The sequence below is a fragment of the Argopecten irradians genome, chromosome 7 (genome assembly GCF_041381155.1).
Source record: "Argopecten irradians isolate NY chromosome 7, Ai_NY, whole genome shotgun sequence".
NCBI classification, from domain to species: Eukaryota; Metazoa; Mollusca; class Bivalvia; order Pectinida; family Pectinidae; genus Argopecten; species Argopecten irradians.
This window is the reverse complement of record NC_091140.1, coordinates 44,550,769-44,568,193: the sequence shown is the minus strand read 5'-3', so window position 1 is coordinate 44,568,193 and position 17,425 is coordinate 44,550,769. Positions and strand designations below refer to the sequence as shown.

The window sequence follows — 17,425 nt, the reverse complement described above, 5'->3', positions numbered from 1 at the left end:
TACCGGAGATGCAAGGCCGATAATAGTTAAAAACAACCTGCTAGGCGTGAGCCGGTACATATGCGTGGTGAAGTGGACACCTTGGTTGACGATATGCTGTTCAAACAGGTTATAGAGCCATCATGCAGTCCATGGTCCACAGGGATCGTGTTGGTAAAGAAAAAGGATGGATCTACTCGCTTCTGCGTCGACTACAGGCAGCTCAACAATGTGAGTATCAAAGACGCCCTACCCCTCTGCCACGTATAGACGATTCGCTGGACCAGTTGTCTAGTAAACTCGTGGTTTTCAACCCTTGACCTGTGTTCAGGATATTGGCAGGTGGAGGTTGACCAGAGTGATAGACCAAAGACTGCATTCGCGACCCAGAAAAGGATTGTTTCAATTCCGATCGATGCCTTTTGGTTTGTGTTCAGCACCCGCTACTTTCCCAAAGGCTAATGGAGACGGTCCTTGCAGGAGTGCAATGGCAAATTTGCCTTGTCTACCTCGATGATGTTATCGTGTTGGGGAAAACGTTTGAGGATATGATGGCGAAAACTTACAACGGTCTTCGACAGATTGCAAAAACCGCTGGCTTGAAACTGAAACCGAAGAAGTGCCGACTGTTTGCAAAACTTGTGCACTTCCTAGGACAAACGTTGTTTTCTGAGGAGGGTATTGCCACCGACCCCGATGAAAGTGAAAGTTGTTAGTGAATGGCCAACCCAACCAATGTTACAGATGTAAGGTCTTTCCTTGGACTTTGTAGCTATTACAGGAGATTTATCCATCAGTTTTCTGCCATAGCTAAATGCTTGCACCGCTTGACTGAAAAAGGTAAAGATTTCATCTGGACAGAAGAATGTGAGGGAAGCTTTTCAGGAAGCTAAAGAAGCAGTTCAGTCAGTGCTCCATCCTTGCTCACCCAGACTTCACAAAACCGTTCATTTTGGATACCGACGCCAGGAATGCGGCGATAGGAGCTGTGCTATCACAGAATATTGACAATGAGGAAAAGGGTAATAGCATATGCAAGTCTTACCTTGACTAAAACAGAGCGACAATACTGTGTCACACGGAAGGAACTGTTGGCCATTGTAGCTTTTGTAAAAGATGTTCCGCCATTATCTCTACGAAAGAAAGTTCAGGGTAAGAACTGACCATGGGTCTCTGCGTTGGCTTCTTCGTTTCAAGAACCAGAAGGACAACTTGCAAGGTGGATAGAGATACTTGGAAACCTTCGAAATGGACATTAGAAACACAGGCCAGGTGTTAAACACCAAAACGCAGATGCATTAAGTAGAATGCCGTGCAGACAATGCGGTTTTGAACCCTGACTGGGAAAAAGCGGACGACACGGTTAACCGTGTACGAAAGGCAGTAAAAGATAACGATGAAAAGTACCGCCGGCGAATCTTCTTTGCTCCAAAAACAAGAGATGGATAAAAAATATCACAGTTGTAAAGAAATGGTTGGAGGCTGGCAATCGGCCTACTCACAAAAGGGGATAACTTTGTGGTTAAATCACTGTGGTCACAGTGGGACAGACTAACCGTAGATTCAGGGATACTTTATAGACGATGGCTCAGGACATGGATACAAAAGAAACATGGCTGCAAGGCGTAGTACCGAAATCAGAGCGGAGGACAAGTGTTTACAACAGTGTCACGATTCCAAAACATCAGGGCATTTTGGTATCCGTAAAAACTATTGCAAAACATAAGGCAGCGGTACTAACTGGACCAGGACTTCAAGCTGATACAAAGAAGCTATGCAGCGGGGTGTGAGCTGTGCACAAGAAGAAAAAATCCCTTGAGAACTAAGCGAGCGGCCTATGGGAATGGTACACTCAGGTTCGCCCATGGAAAATGAATTGCAACAGACATTATTGGGGGAGTTACCTGAAACAGATGCTGGCAAACCGTTTTATACTGGTGGACAGTGACTATTATACAAAATGGACGGAGAGTTTTTGCTATGCCAAACATGGAAGCTAGCACTGTCGCCCGTATACTTTGTTGAAAGAAGAGAAGTTGTTGCCAGGTTTCGGTCTGATGTGTGCCAACAAGTATATCCACTCAGACCAAGGGATGCCAATTTGAAGGGAAAGCCTTTTCAGACAAATTAACTAAAATTGTGCCAGCTGACTGCACATCGAATTAAAACCAGAACGACAACTTACTCCATTCTCCAACTCCAGATGGGTGGGTGGAGCGTTTCAACAAAATCGTAACAATCAATATGGTGTACTGTGTACGTTCTGTGAGATGAAAAGCATTCAGGACTGGGACACCTACATCCCCTATGTCATGATGGCACTTTACCGGTCATACCCAGCATGAAACAACGATTTTTACACCAAAACAAGTTTAACTCTGGTCGTGGAGGTGGCAACGCAACTTGATTTGATGCTACGAGGATGCCACGGGGTGCAAAAAACCATTCCCCAACACCAATGGGTGTGGGAATTACAGGAGAAAATGGAAAGAGGCTCAGTGCATTTGTCCGCGAACACTCAACAGGGGCAATGCTCCGACAAAACGCAGTTCCGATGACCAGAAATTGAGCTGGCAGACATTCGGGAAAGGGGTGAGATGGTGTACGTGTTCTTTCCCACAAAAGAAGCCAGGTCTCTCGCCAAAGTTTACGAGTTACTGGCGTGGGCCATACAAGGTCTTAGATACGATATTCTGACCTAACATACAGGATGCAGGACGTGAAAGTAGTGAAAAGCGAGTGGGAAAGGCAAGATCTGGGTGCGCTTGTTATCTGTAATGGGCGAAATTGAGGCCCAGTGTACATCATCGGAATTAGAGTTAGGTAGAACAATCCGTAAACCAACCAAGCCTATAGTGACAAAGCTGAAAAGGAAAGCATCACAGGTGTTCGCGATTAGGACGGTCTCCTGTAAAATATGAACATGCGCCACAGGCGACAGAATCTTCGGGTACAAGTACGGTAATATCGCAAATGACAGAGGGTCACACCGTCAGCTGTAGTAGCTCAACACAAAACCGATGCTTTGCAAATGACCACCAGCTCCCTCAAAACGACATGTGCGACATCCAGTGCACCTTGTACGAGTACTGTACACCTCATCAGAAGGCACTGGTCTGGGGTTTTTTGGCCGCGACCACAGTGATCAGCCTCAAATAAGACCACATTCCTCTCTGGTTCAAGCTATAAGCGGCAGTGTTTCTCACCTTTCTACTGTCAGATCTCTGTGCGGAGTCAACAGAACATGTGCAGAATGAAGAACCGCAGACTGATGGGCTGCAAACGCATTCATTTCCGGAGTGCTGAACAAGAAACGAACAGTGGGCCGGAGTGATAACTTGTGAAGAGATGTCGGAGGAAGAGTGGTATGGGACTAGATATATTATCAGACATCGAAGTGTGTTGAGAAAGACAGTTTAAAAGTTGGTTTTAGTTTAAATAATTAGTGTTCATGACAATTCTTTTAAACAGTTTCTTATTGAATTTGTTAAAGATTTTGTTCGTAGTCCACTAGGAAGTGATATACTATTGACTTACAAATGCGCGGACGCATTAATCCTGAGGAGAGCGTTAATGTGATGAAAAACAGGAAAGTTTTTTTCCTTAAATCATATTTGTCATCGAAACGAGAGGAGTTTTACTTCTTTTCGTTTTGTTGTCTCTTTGTTTGTAAAATACATGTGCCGTGGGCATTTGACCCACGTTTTGATTTTTAAAATCAACACAGTGTATACAACGACCGAATGTGCCCGTGTTTCAGTTACGGGTAGCATGTGATGTATTGTATATAGTTTCAGTATTGTCAAACCTTTGTTAGCGTTGATGTATTTCATTGCGAGCACGTGCGTATCAGTGTCGTTGTATATTCTTTAGGTTGTAGGTGTAGTTGTTTAAGTTAATTCAAGCGTTCGGGGTGACTGAGGACATATAGTGCAAATGAAGATGACCCTGTTTTTCCGTGTAACAAAATATGGGACAACAGTCATTTTGGTATAAATTAAATGGTGTGCTCTCACGTCATATATCGGGGAGATGGTTGTTTGCTGTGGACAGATCGAAAAAAAAACTTAAACAGGTAATGTACAAGGACCTGAATAAGATCCCTGTGAAAGTTCTTGACTAAGACCATTTCGTGGTGTTTAGTGTGATAACAGATCGCCGATGGGTTGTCTGAGTACACGACATCCCAGCATTGTAGATAGCAACACTGACGAAGCGTGAAGCAAAGTGCGCGGACGCATCGACCGAAGTCACCGCTGCGCCGCGATAAACATGAGCCAAGTAGTACGTGAGCAGGAGCATCGGGCGTGCGTTACCGCTCTGTGTTCGATAGTGTAGTGGCTTTAGGCGAAACATTGTCTATAGTAGCCACTGCGGCCAGAAGTGGACAACCGTGCGCGGGCATCGGAATAGTGCCGTTTGCGCTGTTATATGGTCTTATATGTATTGATTATTAGGTATTGTACTTGTTCAGGCCGCATAGCATAAATAGTACAGGGCATTTTGTTAATTGGTATTTCTCGCATATGAATCCCTTTTGTAGATATTCTGATCATATGGTTCTGTCTATTGATGATTGAGGCGTTTTATTAGTTATACCACCGTTCATTATTATTCGCTACCCAAAGGACACAAGCTAGATTCCGAGAGACCATCGGGACGAACCAGGATCCGCGTTGCTCGTTACAGGTTTTGGTTGTATCACGTATTGATTGACAATCGCTATATTGGATTGTACCATATAATTGATTGAAAGAAATCGGAGACCGAAAACAGAAGATTCGATCAACCTGTGTGTGGTATATCATCATTTAACTTGATATTCATTTTGATGCGGCGAGCTAAACAAAAAGAAGTAGCGTATTTTGTATACTTCGTTAAGCCAACTTTGAAGGCTAGCACAAAAAATGAAAAAAATTCTAAAACTCACATCCTTCAATAAACATTCGTTCTAAGTTTGTTATACTTTAGCCATTTGTCATATTTCGCGGACAATCTTGGTCTGCTGTATATCTTTATTTTTATTAAATTATTGAAAATTCAAATGAACTTTTGACGAATATCAAATCACCTAGGTTATGGAGTGTTAGATTTTTTCTAGCAAAGTTTCAGTTTTTCCTATGCAGTTGGCTTTCATAAAAAAAACTACAAGCTACAATCAATTCTGCGCCGAATTCGTTTGCAGAACTACTAGACATTGTTCGAACTTTCAATATAGTAGTAGAATTATAAATTTAAACTAATTAAAATTGTGCAGAAAACATGAAGTATTTTAATTTTTAGCACACTAGATTGCACATGTTCCTCGTTCGTTGAGGGGTAATCGATGAATAAAAATGTTTCAGAAATGTATAAAATGTTTGGCGGATCCAACTTTATTCACTATATCCAATATTATCAGACACACACGCATTTCTTGCATGATATCAGAAAAAGTATTGATTTGCAATAAAAAAATTTATGTTGCATAAATAAAAAATAAAAAAAAAAAAAAAAAAAAAAAAAAAAAAAAAAAAAAAAAAAAAAAAAAATATTGCATTCTAATTAAATTTATTAACAGTCAACTGTTTTAATTACTTTTTAACTTAATTATTGTAATACTGTCTAGGTTTTAATAACCCTAAACAAATGAAAACAATCATTGAACTTTTGAGAATACATTTTGTGACCTGTGACGTCCGAAATGTAAACTAAGGTTGGCAATTACCAATTGCTTCGTTTTTTGGATGGTAAGCTGGTGAATCTCGACATGGATTTCGGTATAGGCAACACTTATTTCCTGGACATGAAACTTGATGAGAAAAGGAGACGGTAACACAAATCATATTACCAGTTTTAATTCAAATCGCTTCTTTTGATGATGTTACTGGTCACACGGGTGCATTTCCCGAACGTTGTTACCTACTCTATTTTCATTATGAATCAATTCAGCCCATGACGAGCAAAGACATCAGGTTTCGGTGTATTCGCGTTGTGAAATCTAAATCAATTCCCTAATGCATGTAGAAATTACTGGCAGCGGAAAAAATATAATGCTTTTGAATTGCTTTATCTAGTTTACATATGCGGCATTTCGACTGCCAACATATTGATTGAAAGAAGAGAGACGTTTGTATTGTTAAAACATATTATGTATGTTATATATTTTACTAATAAGGGGTAGGTTTCATTTATCTAGGGACCATTGGCAATGTGAACAACCTACCCTTACAAATACAACACTCCATCAGATACATGTTCATTTGTACTTAGATGGTCTGGGGAATTTGTTAAAAGGATATTGAAGGGTAATTAAGCTCTGGGGTCATTCGCTTCATTTCATGTTGGATACTGTGTACACAAACGCTTTGACCGTTTTTTCTTTTTTCTTTTTTTAAAAAATGAGGATGCTATTTTTCCTTGTTGACTGTGGTATCACAAGCTCAATTCAATTTTTTACAAACTGCAGTTTAAAATAAGACAACAATGATATTATTTGTGAAAGAAAAAAAAAACAAAAGGTAACTTTTTAAACCGTTTACTTATTGCGTATTTTAGGAAGAGACTTTACATAGTGGTCGTTCTGTGTCATATTTTGTTGGCGCAATATAAATTGTTATTCACGAAGCCGAAACGAAAACCAAGACAAAGCGCCGATCGTTACGCGGATATTATCAAAAGGGACGATACTATACCCTATTATCCTTTTAAACACGCCTTTGAAAAATGAATAAAAACGTTGTTGTAGGTTCTACAAGTGGCTACAGGATAATTCATAAAAATATTTACAATGTTATTGAAAGATTTCGGGAAGTATTAATGAATTTAAATCAACCAACGATGGTCGTATGCTTTGGTCAAGACTCATTCTAACCGCAGGCAGCAAGGTGTTAAAAAATAAAAAAAAATAAAAAAAAAAAGCCCGAACTATGCTTCATCTGGGTTGTTGCATTTCGTTAGGATAGAACATCTTTACTTGTTGTATTGTAGTTTGAAAACGTTTTTATAGAGTGTATGTACGCATTAAGAAGTTACTTAAGTCATAACTCACTGCATTACTGAATCGTTGCACTCATCGCTAGCTGACTGCTTTGTATTCATATTCTGTTTTATTGAGTAAGCTGTATTACCATTTACTCCGCATACCACTGCAGGGTATCTTGGGGAATAAAACCGATTGGAGTTTGCGCACACAATCTAGAATTCACAGTGGTGATTTGTTACCTCGTAGTTGTTAAAATGGTAATAAAAACCAAAATGTTTATACCTACGGAAGTGAAGAGCAAGGTAATCACAAGAAGGCTTCGGCTGGGACTATAGTGAAAATGTATATGGTTTGGTATTTTCTCAAAGCTGCCTGTTCAGAGACGTGGCGTAATATCAACTTTGAAAAGCCGCATCTAAAAATGCCTCAGTTGATATTCTTAATGGAATTTTTGTTTATTAAAAGTACATACAGTTACGATTACTCATACTAAATTTGTTTTTTTTTGTAAAATATAGCGTTTGCACTAGTTTTACTTTCTTATCCTGTTTCATATTAACGCATTAAACATGTATATCTTAAAAGGACATTAAAAACCACGACTCTTAAGATTTATGCATTTTTAAAACTAGGACAAAAGAGAGTTCACGAAAAAGCACGTTTATATAAAATAAAAACACAACAACAAAAGACACAACATATATGAAAAAAACCACCCCTCTATAGGTTCCTTTGTTCTTGTACAAAGGGTATAAGGTATCGTTGGGTATAAAAAATTGTTCAACCTGTCCAACCACGACCAGGTGTTCATTTCAACTAATTATGTTCTACCACATTGAAAATACAATAGGAATATCTACATTTTTTTAACAAATTACTGAGTCAGCTTTGACAACTTGCGAGGACTGAAAAAAAATCATAGTTTAGAAACATTTACGGAGGGATGCGGCACAATAATGAAATATCATTTTAAATGACCGATTTCCAAAACAGAAGGACTCTTTTTTACCTGATTTACCTGATATTCGGTCTATTGATAAGCCATTGGCTTCTAGGGACCACCTTCCCTTATTTCGACTCTGTCTCATGACTCGTGAATGGAAATTGGAAAGACCAATGTATATTTTAGATTTCTTGCCGGGTTTTTTTTATTGTTGAAAGGTCTTTTAAAAAGATAGATAAACTATTTTGAAATTTATCCAATAATCTAATGTCAGGTGTATTTCAATGTATCACCGAAAAGAATAAGCCAATAATGCCTAATTTAATATTCATTATGTTTCTTTATATCTTATCTAGTAGGAATAATTTCCTATTGTTTCTTTTAGTGTTCACTTAAGGAAGCAAAATGTCGAGAAATATATGCTGTGAGTTGCATATGGAATGGTATTATCTTTCAGCTACATAATTACGTTGGTCAGAATCTGTGTTTCAATCATAGGCAACAACTTTTACTCTATCACTGTTAACATTAGTCCCATATTTTATGTGTGATCAATGGATACGCCAATTCACTTCATATAAATAATTATTTGATTGGCTTTCCCATCCCCAATGTATGGCGGAAACCAAGTCAATGTCGTTGTTTTTAAAGTCATAAATCAGGGTATTGTTTTGTTTTCTCTTCAGGTTCAAAATATCTCATTTTGTAAAATTTTCACATAATAGTTATATTTTCCTCAAATGTAAATGTTTAGTCAAGCCAATGTTGGCTTACATCAGTCACTGTGATAATTGTATTGCATACATATAGACTTAAAGATGGGCGATTTCAAAAATCATTGACTATAATGCTTCACACTATTAAATAAAACTCGTTAGTCATGCTATTCAAGCCCATAATTTGATTATAAAACATTATTTTTTAATGAGTCACTCGCGGCCTAATACAAAATTACCAATTAGAGTTATTTCATGGCTTAAAAGTATATTCCCTCTAACCCTATCCTCTAACTTCCTACCCCTGTACCATTACCACATTTGACCCTCTATATATAACTATCTACACCCTTCGGTCAGTTCTCTCTATCCACTTCCCACTAGCTCTACCAAAACTCTTTACTCTCTCTGGTATCTACCCTCTACACTGGCCTTTTACGCGTCTACTTCGAACTCCTCTACTTTACACCCTCTCACCAATTACCCCTACTCCTGACCCTCTATCGCTACCTTCTTACCCTACCACCAACCCTTTTTTTACAATATGCTATATATCCTTCACCCTTCACCCTCTACGCCTACCTTTCTACCTCGACCCCTTACCCTCTACCCCTTCCCTCTATCCTTACCCTTTACTCTTACACTCTTTCCCTACCCTTTACCCTGATGGCTCTTAACCTGTTAACCTCAACTCTCTAATTTACCCTCTACCTTTATACTCTGCCCCATAACCCATTACATTCCTTACCACTTCCTTACCCTCTATTCCACACCTTCTTCCCTTTCCCCCTATCCCTACCTTCGTAGCCTTACCCTACGCATTACCACCCATCTAACCCTCTGACTCTCTACTCCAACCGTCTTTCTTCTACTCTTTCTCTCGGCTGTTCTACTCTCTACCCTTACCTTCTACCAATCAACCTCTCTATCCCCTACCCCCTACCCCTCCATACCCATTCCCTCTCTACTTTTCTTATCTGCCCTTACCCACTTCCACCTACTCTCTAAACCTCTTCTCTCTACCGGTTACGAAACTCTCTAACCGGACTATTTGCTGTCTCTCTATATGAATGTTTTCCAACAGAAAATCACATGTTAAACTTATGTTCGGCAATACTGTACAGTATTGAAGGTGAATGAACTCTTACCACTTTTGCAATAAAAACATCCTTACATTATTAAAGTTTTGTGTACTGACGTATACATCCTGAAAGGTAAAGTTCAGGAAAATACTTATGTATTGTGCATTGCAGTGTCGCAAAATGCTTGGAGCGTTATTGGATGTTTTTATCTAAAGAAGACCACATAAGGAATTTTGCATTTTCGTGTACGCAAAATGTTCATGTGCTGATAAAGAAAGCTGCGATGTTTATTTTATAAAACGGCTTGTTTAAGCGTTTCAATAGTATCTGATTGGCAGAATTCTTTCAATTTTTTTAATCACATTGATTAGGAAACAAAAAGATCCATAATGACACGTTTCAGCCTCACTAGATAAAATCTTGATAATGTTGTGTTTAAAAAACCTGATGTGCCTATATCGGTACACAATATGATGAAAACCAGACACACTTCAGTGAAACAATACATACAATCTATCTCATGGGGATAACGATTTCACATAGATGTATTTAGTAAGAATTTTGAAAAAAAGCTCTCTACCATACTAAGTAGTATGATCAAAACATTGGTTTCATTTGCTGTTGGTAATTGTTATATAACTCGCTGCACCTGGTTAATGAGTTTAACGGCAGGACACCGGGTTGTTATCGTATTGTCGGTGTCAATTATTACTATTTTATTATATATGTCTCTAGGGTAAATCGGTTTCATAAATCCATTATCTAGCAAGGATTTCTGGAAATTATTTGTATACCCAAAATTAGTAGTAAAACACACCATTTGTTTCATTAGCTGTTGCAACATTGTTTAGAAAATCGCTCCTGCCTCAGAGAACTAATTAAAGTTTTAGCTCTAGGTATTAGTGTGTAATCGTAAGGTCGCATTACTAATTTTTCAGTATTTTATTATTTTCATTTATATCCATTCATATGGTCATAACTAAAACTTAAGGCCTGTGTTTTGTTTCAACAGGACATTACATGGAATATCGCTATGGTTGGTCAGTTTATGTTCTTCTGAACTCATGAGATAGTACTGGTGGCGGAAATATATGACATTTATGTTAGTCCGTGGAGGGTATGCGAGGATTGTATCATTAACAGGGTAAGTCCTTATGTTCAAATATACAATATATGTATAATTTCTGCCCATACAACCACGAGCAGATTTTTTTATAAACTTTGTGCCATGACACGAGATGATAAAAAATAACTTCGTTGACAAACTGATAAGGAATGATAACCAATATCTCTAAGCCTCAGAAACACGAAGTATTGCAGAAAAGTATGGACCTAACCTTGCAAGTTATAAGTGTCACTGGAAACAAATTACTGTAAAGCTTCGAGTGAATAGATGTTCGTGTATAACTGCTATGAGGACATTTTCGTGGTGACTTTTTTGACGACTGATTGAATGTTAAAAAAGCATCGGCCCGCCGTTCAGCCGGGTACGGAAGTGTGAGCAAGAATGCCAACTGGGACGATCGACAGATTGCGCCAAAATAATTGCATCAGAATGATATCATTCATTAAATTAGTAAGATGGATCCCGGCGAGGACAGCAAAGTCGCTAAAAAGCTTCGCGAACCATCTATTTGTTGACACACATCATTTAAAAAATAATGAATTTATACAATCATGGCATGGTGGTAGAGCAATTGGTATGTCCTGTAATAAAGACATATGAATTCATATTATACATTAATAATAATACATGTCAGAAATTCGAAACAATCAAAGCAAGCGCATTGATTACTCCATTATAGCTTTAAGAATTTTCATGACTTCACCATATTTTATTAACAATATTTATTTATTCAATATTTGTTTTATTTCACATTGAGTCAACTGTTTTTATCTTCCCGCATATACAATGCGTAAATATGTCAAGTTTTTGTTATTTTCAAATATTCTCCGAAAATTCTGAAAGTAAGATAATAGTCCTTTGTTTGGTTGCTAATACGTTACTGAGCGTCGACGCTACATGTAACCCAAACCCGGCGCCTCTACTCTCTACTCCTCCCACATCCCTTACTCTCTACTCCTATCTCACCCGTTTACCACTACTATCTCTCTAACTCCTACTCCTCCCTTTAACCCTCTACTCTCTACTCCCTACCAAATCCCTTACCCTCTACTACTCTATCCTACCTCATCCCTTACTTCTCTACTCTCTACCTCATACCTCATCCCTTACGCTCTAACTCTCTCTCCTACTCACCATTTACCCTCTACTCTTATCCTTACCTCATCCCTTCCGCTCTACTCTTCTACTCCTCTCTACATCCCTTATCTACTACTCCTATCTCACCCGTTACCCCTCTCAACTCTCTACTCCATACCTCACCCTTTTACCCTCTACTCTCTACTCCTACCTCCATCCCTTACTCTCTACTCTCTACTACCAACCTAACCCTTTACTCTCTAAGCTCTCTACTCCATACCTCAACTCCGCTTACGCTCTAACTCTCTACTCCCAACCTCACCCCCTTACCTCTAACTCTATAACTCCTACCTCACCAACTTACTACTCTATCATCCTACTCCAACCCCTTACTCTCTACCTCTCTACTCCCTCCTCCATCCCTTACTTCTACTCATCCCTCACCACTTACTATCTACTCATCCCCAACCCTACGCTCTACTCTTACTCACTCCCTCACCCTCTACTCTCTACTCAAAAAAAACCTCACCCCTTACTCTTACCCCTTTACTCCTCTCACCCCTCTACTCCTTACCTCAACTCCTCACCCTTCACTCTACTACGCTGACCTCACCCCTGTACGCTCTATACTCCAATTCCTACACTCCATCTCTTACTCTCTACTCACTACTCCTACCTCACCCCTTACCCTCTACTACTCTACTCCTACCCTTTACACCTCTAACTCCTCTAACCCCATCCTCTCTATCCTACCCTCCAACCCTTACTTACTCAATTGCATACCCTTATCACTACTCCTACATCACTCTCAACACCTCTACTCCTCCCACACCCCTTACACTCTACTACTGCATCCCCTCACCACTTTACTATCTACTCATCCCTCACCCCTTTTACACTCTATTCTTCTCTCCCCCTTATCTCTCAGCTCACTCACCCCTTACCTAACTTGTACCTCACTCCCTTACACTTACTCATCCCTCACCCCTTACTCTCCCTACTCAATCCTCGACCCCTTACTCTCTATTCTTCCCTCACCACATACTCTCTACTCATCCCGTCACCCCTTACTTCACTACTCTACTCATATCCCTTCCACCCCTTACTCTCTACTTCAACTTCCTCACGCCTCTTTACTCTACACTACTACTCCTACTCTACCCATACTCATCTACTTCCTCCCACACCCCTAACTCTCAACTCCTCCCTCACCCCTTACAGTCTCTATTCCTCCCACCTCATCCCTTACTTACTACAATTCTCAACCCTTACTCTCTACTTCCTACCTCACCCCTTACCGTCTCTAAACTCCTCCCTCACCACTTACCCTCTACTCATCCCTCACACACTACCTCTCTACTTCCTCCCTCCCCCCTTACCTCTATCTTGTTCCTCATCCCATTACACTCTAGCTCATCCCTCCACCCCTTATTCTCTACTACCCTACCCCTTACCCTCTACTCCTACCTCCCCCTTACTCCTCCCCTACCCTTCACTCTTACTCTCCCCCCCCTCCCCCTTTACTACTACCCCTACCCTACTCCCTACCCTTACTCCTACCCCCCTACTCTACTACCCTACCCTCACTCTTACTCCCCTACCTCCCCTACACCCTCACTACTCCTACCTCCCTACCTACTCCCCTACCCTTACTCTCTACCCTCACCCTACCCTACCTCCCTCTACCCCTCACTCTCTACCTTCTCTACCTCCTACCCACCCCTTTACTCTACCCTACCCTCACCCCTACCCTACTCTCTCTACTCTTCTACCCTCTACCCCTCCTACCCTTACTTCTGACTCCCTCCCCTCTCCCTACCCTCACTTCTTCTCCCCCTACCCCTTACTCTCTACCTCTCCCTACTTACTTCTACCCCTACCCTACCCCCTTCTACCCCTTACCCTCTACTCTCTCCCTACCTACCCTCCTCCCCCTTACCTCCTACTTCTACCCTACCCCTACCCTTACTCTACCTACCCTTACCCTCCCTCTACCCTTTACCCTCCCCTACCCCTACCCTCTACTACTACCTCACCCCTTACCTACCTACCCTCTTACCTCCTCCTCCCTTACCTTACTCCTTACCCCCACCCTACTCTTACTTCCCTCACCCTTACTACCTACCCTTCCCCTACCCTCACCCCTCACTCACCCTTACCCCCTCTACTCTACCCTACTCTCACACCCCTACCCTACTCCCTACTCCTACTCCTACCTCTCCCTTACCCCTACCCTCTCCCTCACCCCTTACCCTCTACTCCTACCCTCCCCTCACCCCTTACTCTCTCCCTACCTACTCCCCTACCCCTACCTTTACTCTACTCTCTTCCCCTCACCCACTACCCTACCCCCTCACCTTACACTCTCTACTCCCCTACTACCCCTTAACTACCCCTCTTACCCTCTACCCCCTCTCTCCTTACCTCTACTCCTACCTCACCCCTTACCCCCCTACCCTCACCCCTTACTCCTACCTCCTACCCTCCCCCTTACTTTACCCCTACTCCCCTTACCCTTACTTCTACCCCCTACCTCTACTCCTACTGACCCCACCCCTACTCTGACCCTACTCCTCCCTACCCTTAGTTCTACCCCTACCCTTACTACTCTACCCCTTACCTCTACTCTCCTACCCCTCACCCACCCCTTACTCTCCTCCCTACTACCTCCTCTCTTACTTCTGTACCCCTACCCCACCCTCCTACTCTCTCCTCACCTCCCCTCACCCTACCCTTACTCTCTACCCTACTTCCTACCCTCTACTCTACTACTCTACCTCTACCTCTCACCCACTCTACCCCCTCCCCCTACCCTACCTCTACTACTCTACTTCTACTCCTACCTTTACCCCTCTCCTACCCTCTCTACCCCCTACACCCTTCCCCTACCCTACCTTACCTCCCCTACTCCCCACCTCTACTTCCTCCTCTACCCCTACCCACCCTTACTACCTACTCCCTTACTCCCTTACCCTACTCCCTCCCCTACCACCCTCCCTACTCCTACCCTTACACCTCCTCACCCCCTCTACTCTCTACCTACCATCTACCCCTCACCTTACTCCCTCTCCTACTCCTCCCCTCAACCCCCTTACTCTCTACTACCCCTTACTTCTACCCTACTCTCTACCACCCCTACTTCTACCCTCCCCCTTACTCCTACCCTCTCCCCCTACCTACCTCACCCCTTTACTCTCTACTACCTCTACCCTCACCCTAACACCTACCCTTACTCTACTCCTCTACCCCTCTCCCCCTTACTTCCCCACCCTACACCCCCTTACTCTACCTCCTACCTCCTCCTCTCTCCCTACCTCCCCCTTACCTACTACTCTACCTTACTCCTACCTCCTCCTCTACCCTCACCCTACCTCCCCTACCCCACCCCTACTCCTACCTCCTACCCCACCCTTACTCCTACCTCCCCCCTCACCCCCTTACTCTCTACTCCCCTTCCTACCTCTACTTCTACTACCTCCTCCCCCCTACTCTCTCCCTCTCCTACCTTACTTCTCTACCCCTACTCTCTTACTACCCTCACCCTTACTCTCTACTACCTCCTCCACCCCTCACCTACCTCCCCTACCTACCCCTACTCCTCTACCCCTTACCCCTTACTTCTACCCCCTACCCTCACCCCCTACTCTCTACCCTACTCCTACCTCACCCCCCTCCCTACCCATCCCACTACCCCCCCTTACTCTTACCCTACCCACTCCTACCCCTCACCCCTACTCCTACCCTACTCCTACCCCTCCTACCTCTACTCTTACTACTCTACTACCCTCACCCCCTCCTACTCCTACCCTCTACTACCCTACTACTTCTACCCTACCTACACCCACCTTACTCCTTCCCTCATCCCCCTTAGTTCTCCTCCCCCCTACTACACCCCCTTACTCTCTACTCTACCCCCTACACCCACCCTTACTCCTACCCCCTACTCCTACTCCCATCCCTTACCCTACTCTCCCCACTCCCTACACCCACCCTTACTCTCTACCCTCCCCACCCTCCTACCTCTTACTACCTACCCCCCACCCTACCCCACCCTTACCCTACTCCCTACCCTACCACCCATCCCTTACTCCTACCTCACCCCTACCCCCTACCTCCTGACCCTCCTCCCCTCTACTTCTGACCCACCCTTACTTCTACCCTCTACCCCTACAACCTCCTACCCTTACTCCTACCTCCCCACACCCCTTACACACTCTACCCTACTCCTACCCTACTTTCCCCTTACCCTCCTCTCCACCCTTACTACCCCTTACTCCTACTCCCTCCCCTCCCTTACTTTACTACCCCCCACACTCTACCCCCTCCCTCCTACTTCTCCCCCCCCCCCTACTCTCTTACTCCTACCCCCCCCCCTACACCCACCCTTACTCCCCCCCTTACCCCTACACCCACTACTCTACTCCTACCTCCCTCACCCCTACTACCCCCCTACTTCTACCCCCACCCCTCCCTCTACCCTACCTTAGTTCCCTCCTACCCCACCTTACTCTACCTACCCTACACCCACCCTACACTACTCTACCCTCCTACACCACCCACCCTCTCCTACCCCCCTACCCCCTCACCCCCCTTACCCTACCCCCCCTACCCTTACACCCACACTCTACCCTTACTCTGACCTCCCTACCCCTACACCCCTTACTCCCTCCTCTCCCCCTTACACCCTACCCCCTTACCTCCTCTACCCCTTACTCTCCTACTTCTCCTCCCTACCCCTTACCCTTACTCCTACCTCACCCTTACCCCTCACTCTACCTCTCCCCCCCTCCTTACTCTACTCCCTCCTTACACCCATCCCTTACTCCTACCTCTACTTCCTACACCCATACCTTACTCCTACCTCCCCACCCTACACCCCCTTACTCCTACTCTCCCCTACTCCACCTAATCCTACCTCCCCCACTACCTACACCCACCCTTACTCCTACCCTCCCCCTACCCTACTACCCCTACCTTACTCCTACCTCCCCACCCCTACCCACCCTACTACTACCCCTCCCCCCCTACCCCTTAACCTACCCACTACCCTCCCCCACCCCTACACCCACCCTTACTCCTACCTCCCCACCCCTCACCCACCCTTACCCTACCTACCCTCTACACCCTACCCTCTCCCACTCCTACCTTACTTCCTTACCCCTACCTCTACCCCTACTTACCTTACTCCTCCTTACTCCCCCTACACCTCACCCTTACTACCCCCCACCCCTACACCCTACCCTTACTCTACTCTCCCCTCCCTACAACCTACTATTCTACCCTACACCACCTTACTGACCCCCCTTACTCCCTACCTCCTACCCCTACCCCCTACACCCACCCCTTCTACCTACCTCTCTACCTACTCCTACTCTACCCACCCCTACACCCACCCTTACTCCTACCTCCCCACCCCCTACTCCTACCTCCCCTTTACTGACCCCTTACCCTCACCCCTTACTCTTACTCCTACCCCTACCCTACCTCCCTCCCCTCCTACCCTCACTCCTCTCCCCTACCTCTACTACCCCACCCTTA

The 17,425-nt window shown here is 43.6% G+C and overlaps 1 protein-coding gene across 1 annotated transcript; it reads left to right on the top strand.

The window, feature by feature from the left end:
* Positions 1–440: 440 nt before the first annotated feature.
* On the top strand, positions 441–16,006 carry LOC138327258 (uncharacterized). The gene is made up of 3 exons (XM_069273235.1): positions 441–690; positions 912–1,001; positions 14,475–16,006. Exons 1-3 carry the CDS (start codon positions 441–443, stop codon positions 16,004–16,006), a joined length of 1,872 nt encoding a protein of 623 aa, XP_069129336.1.
* The last annotated feature ends 1,419 nt before the right edge of the window (positions 16,007–17,425 follow it).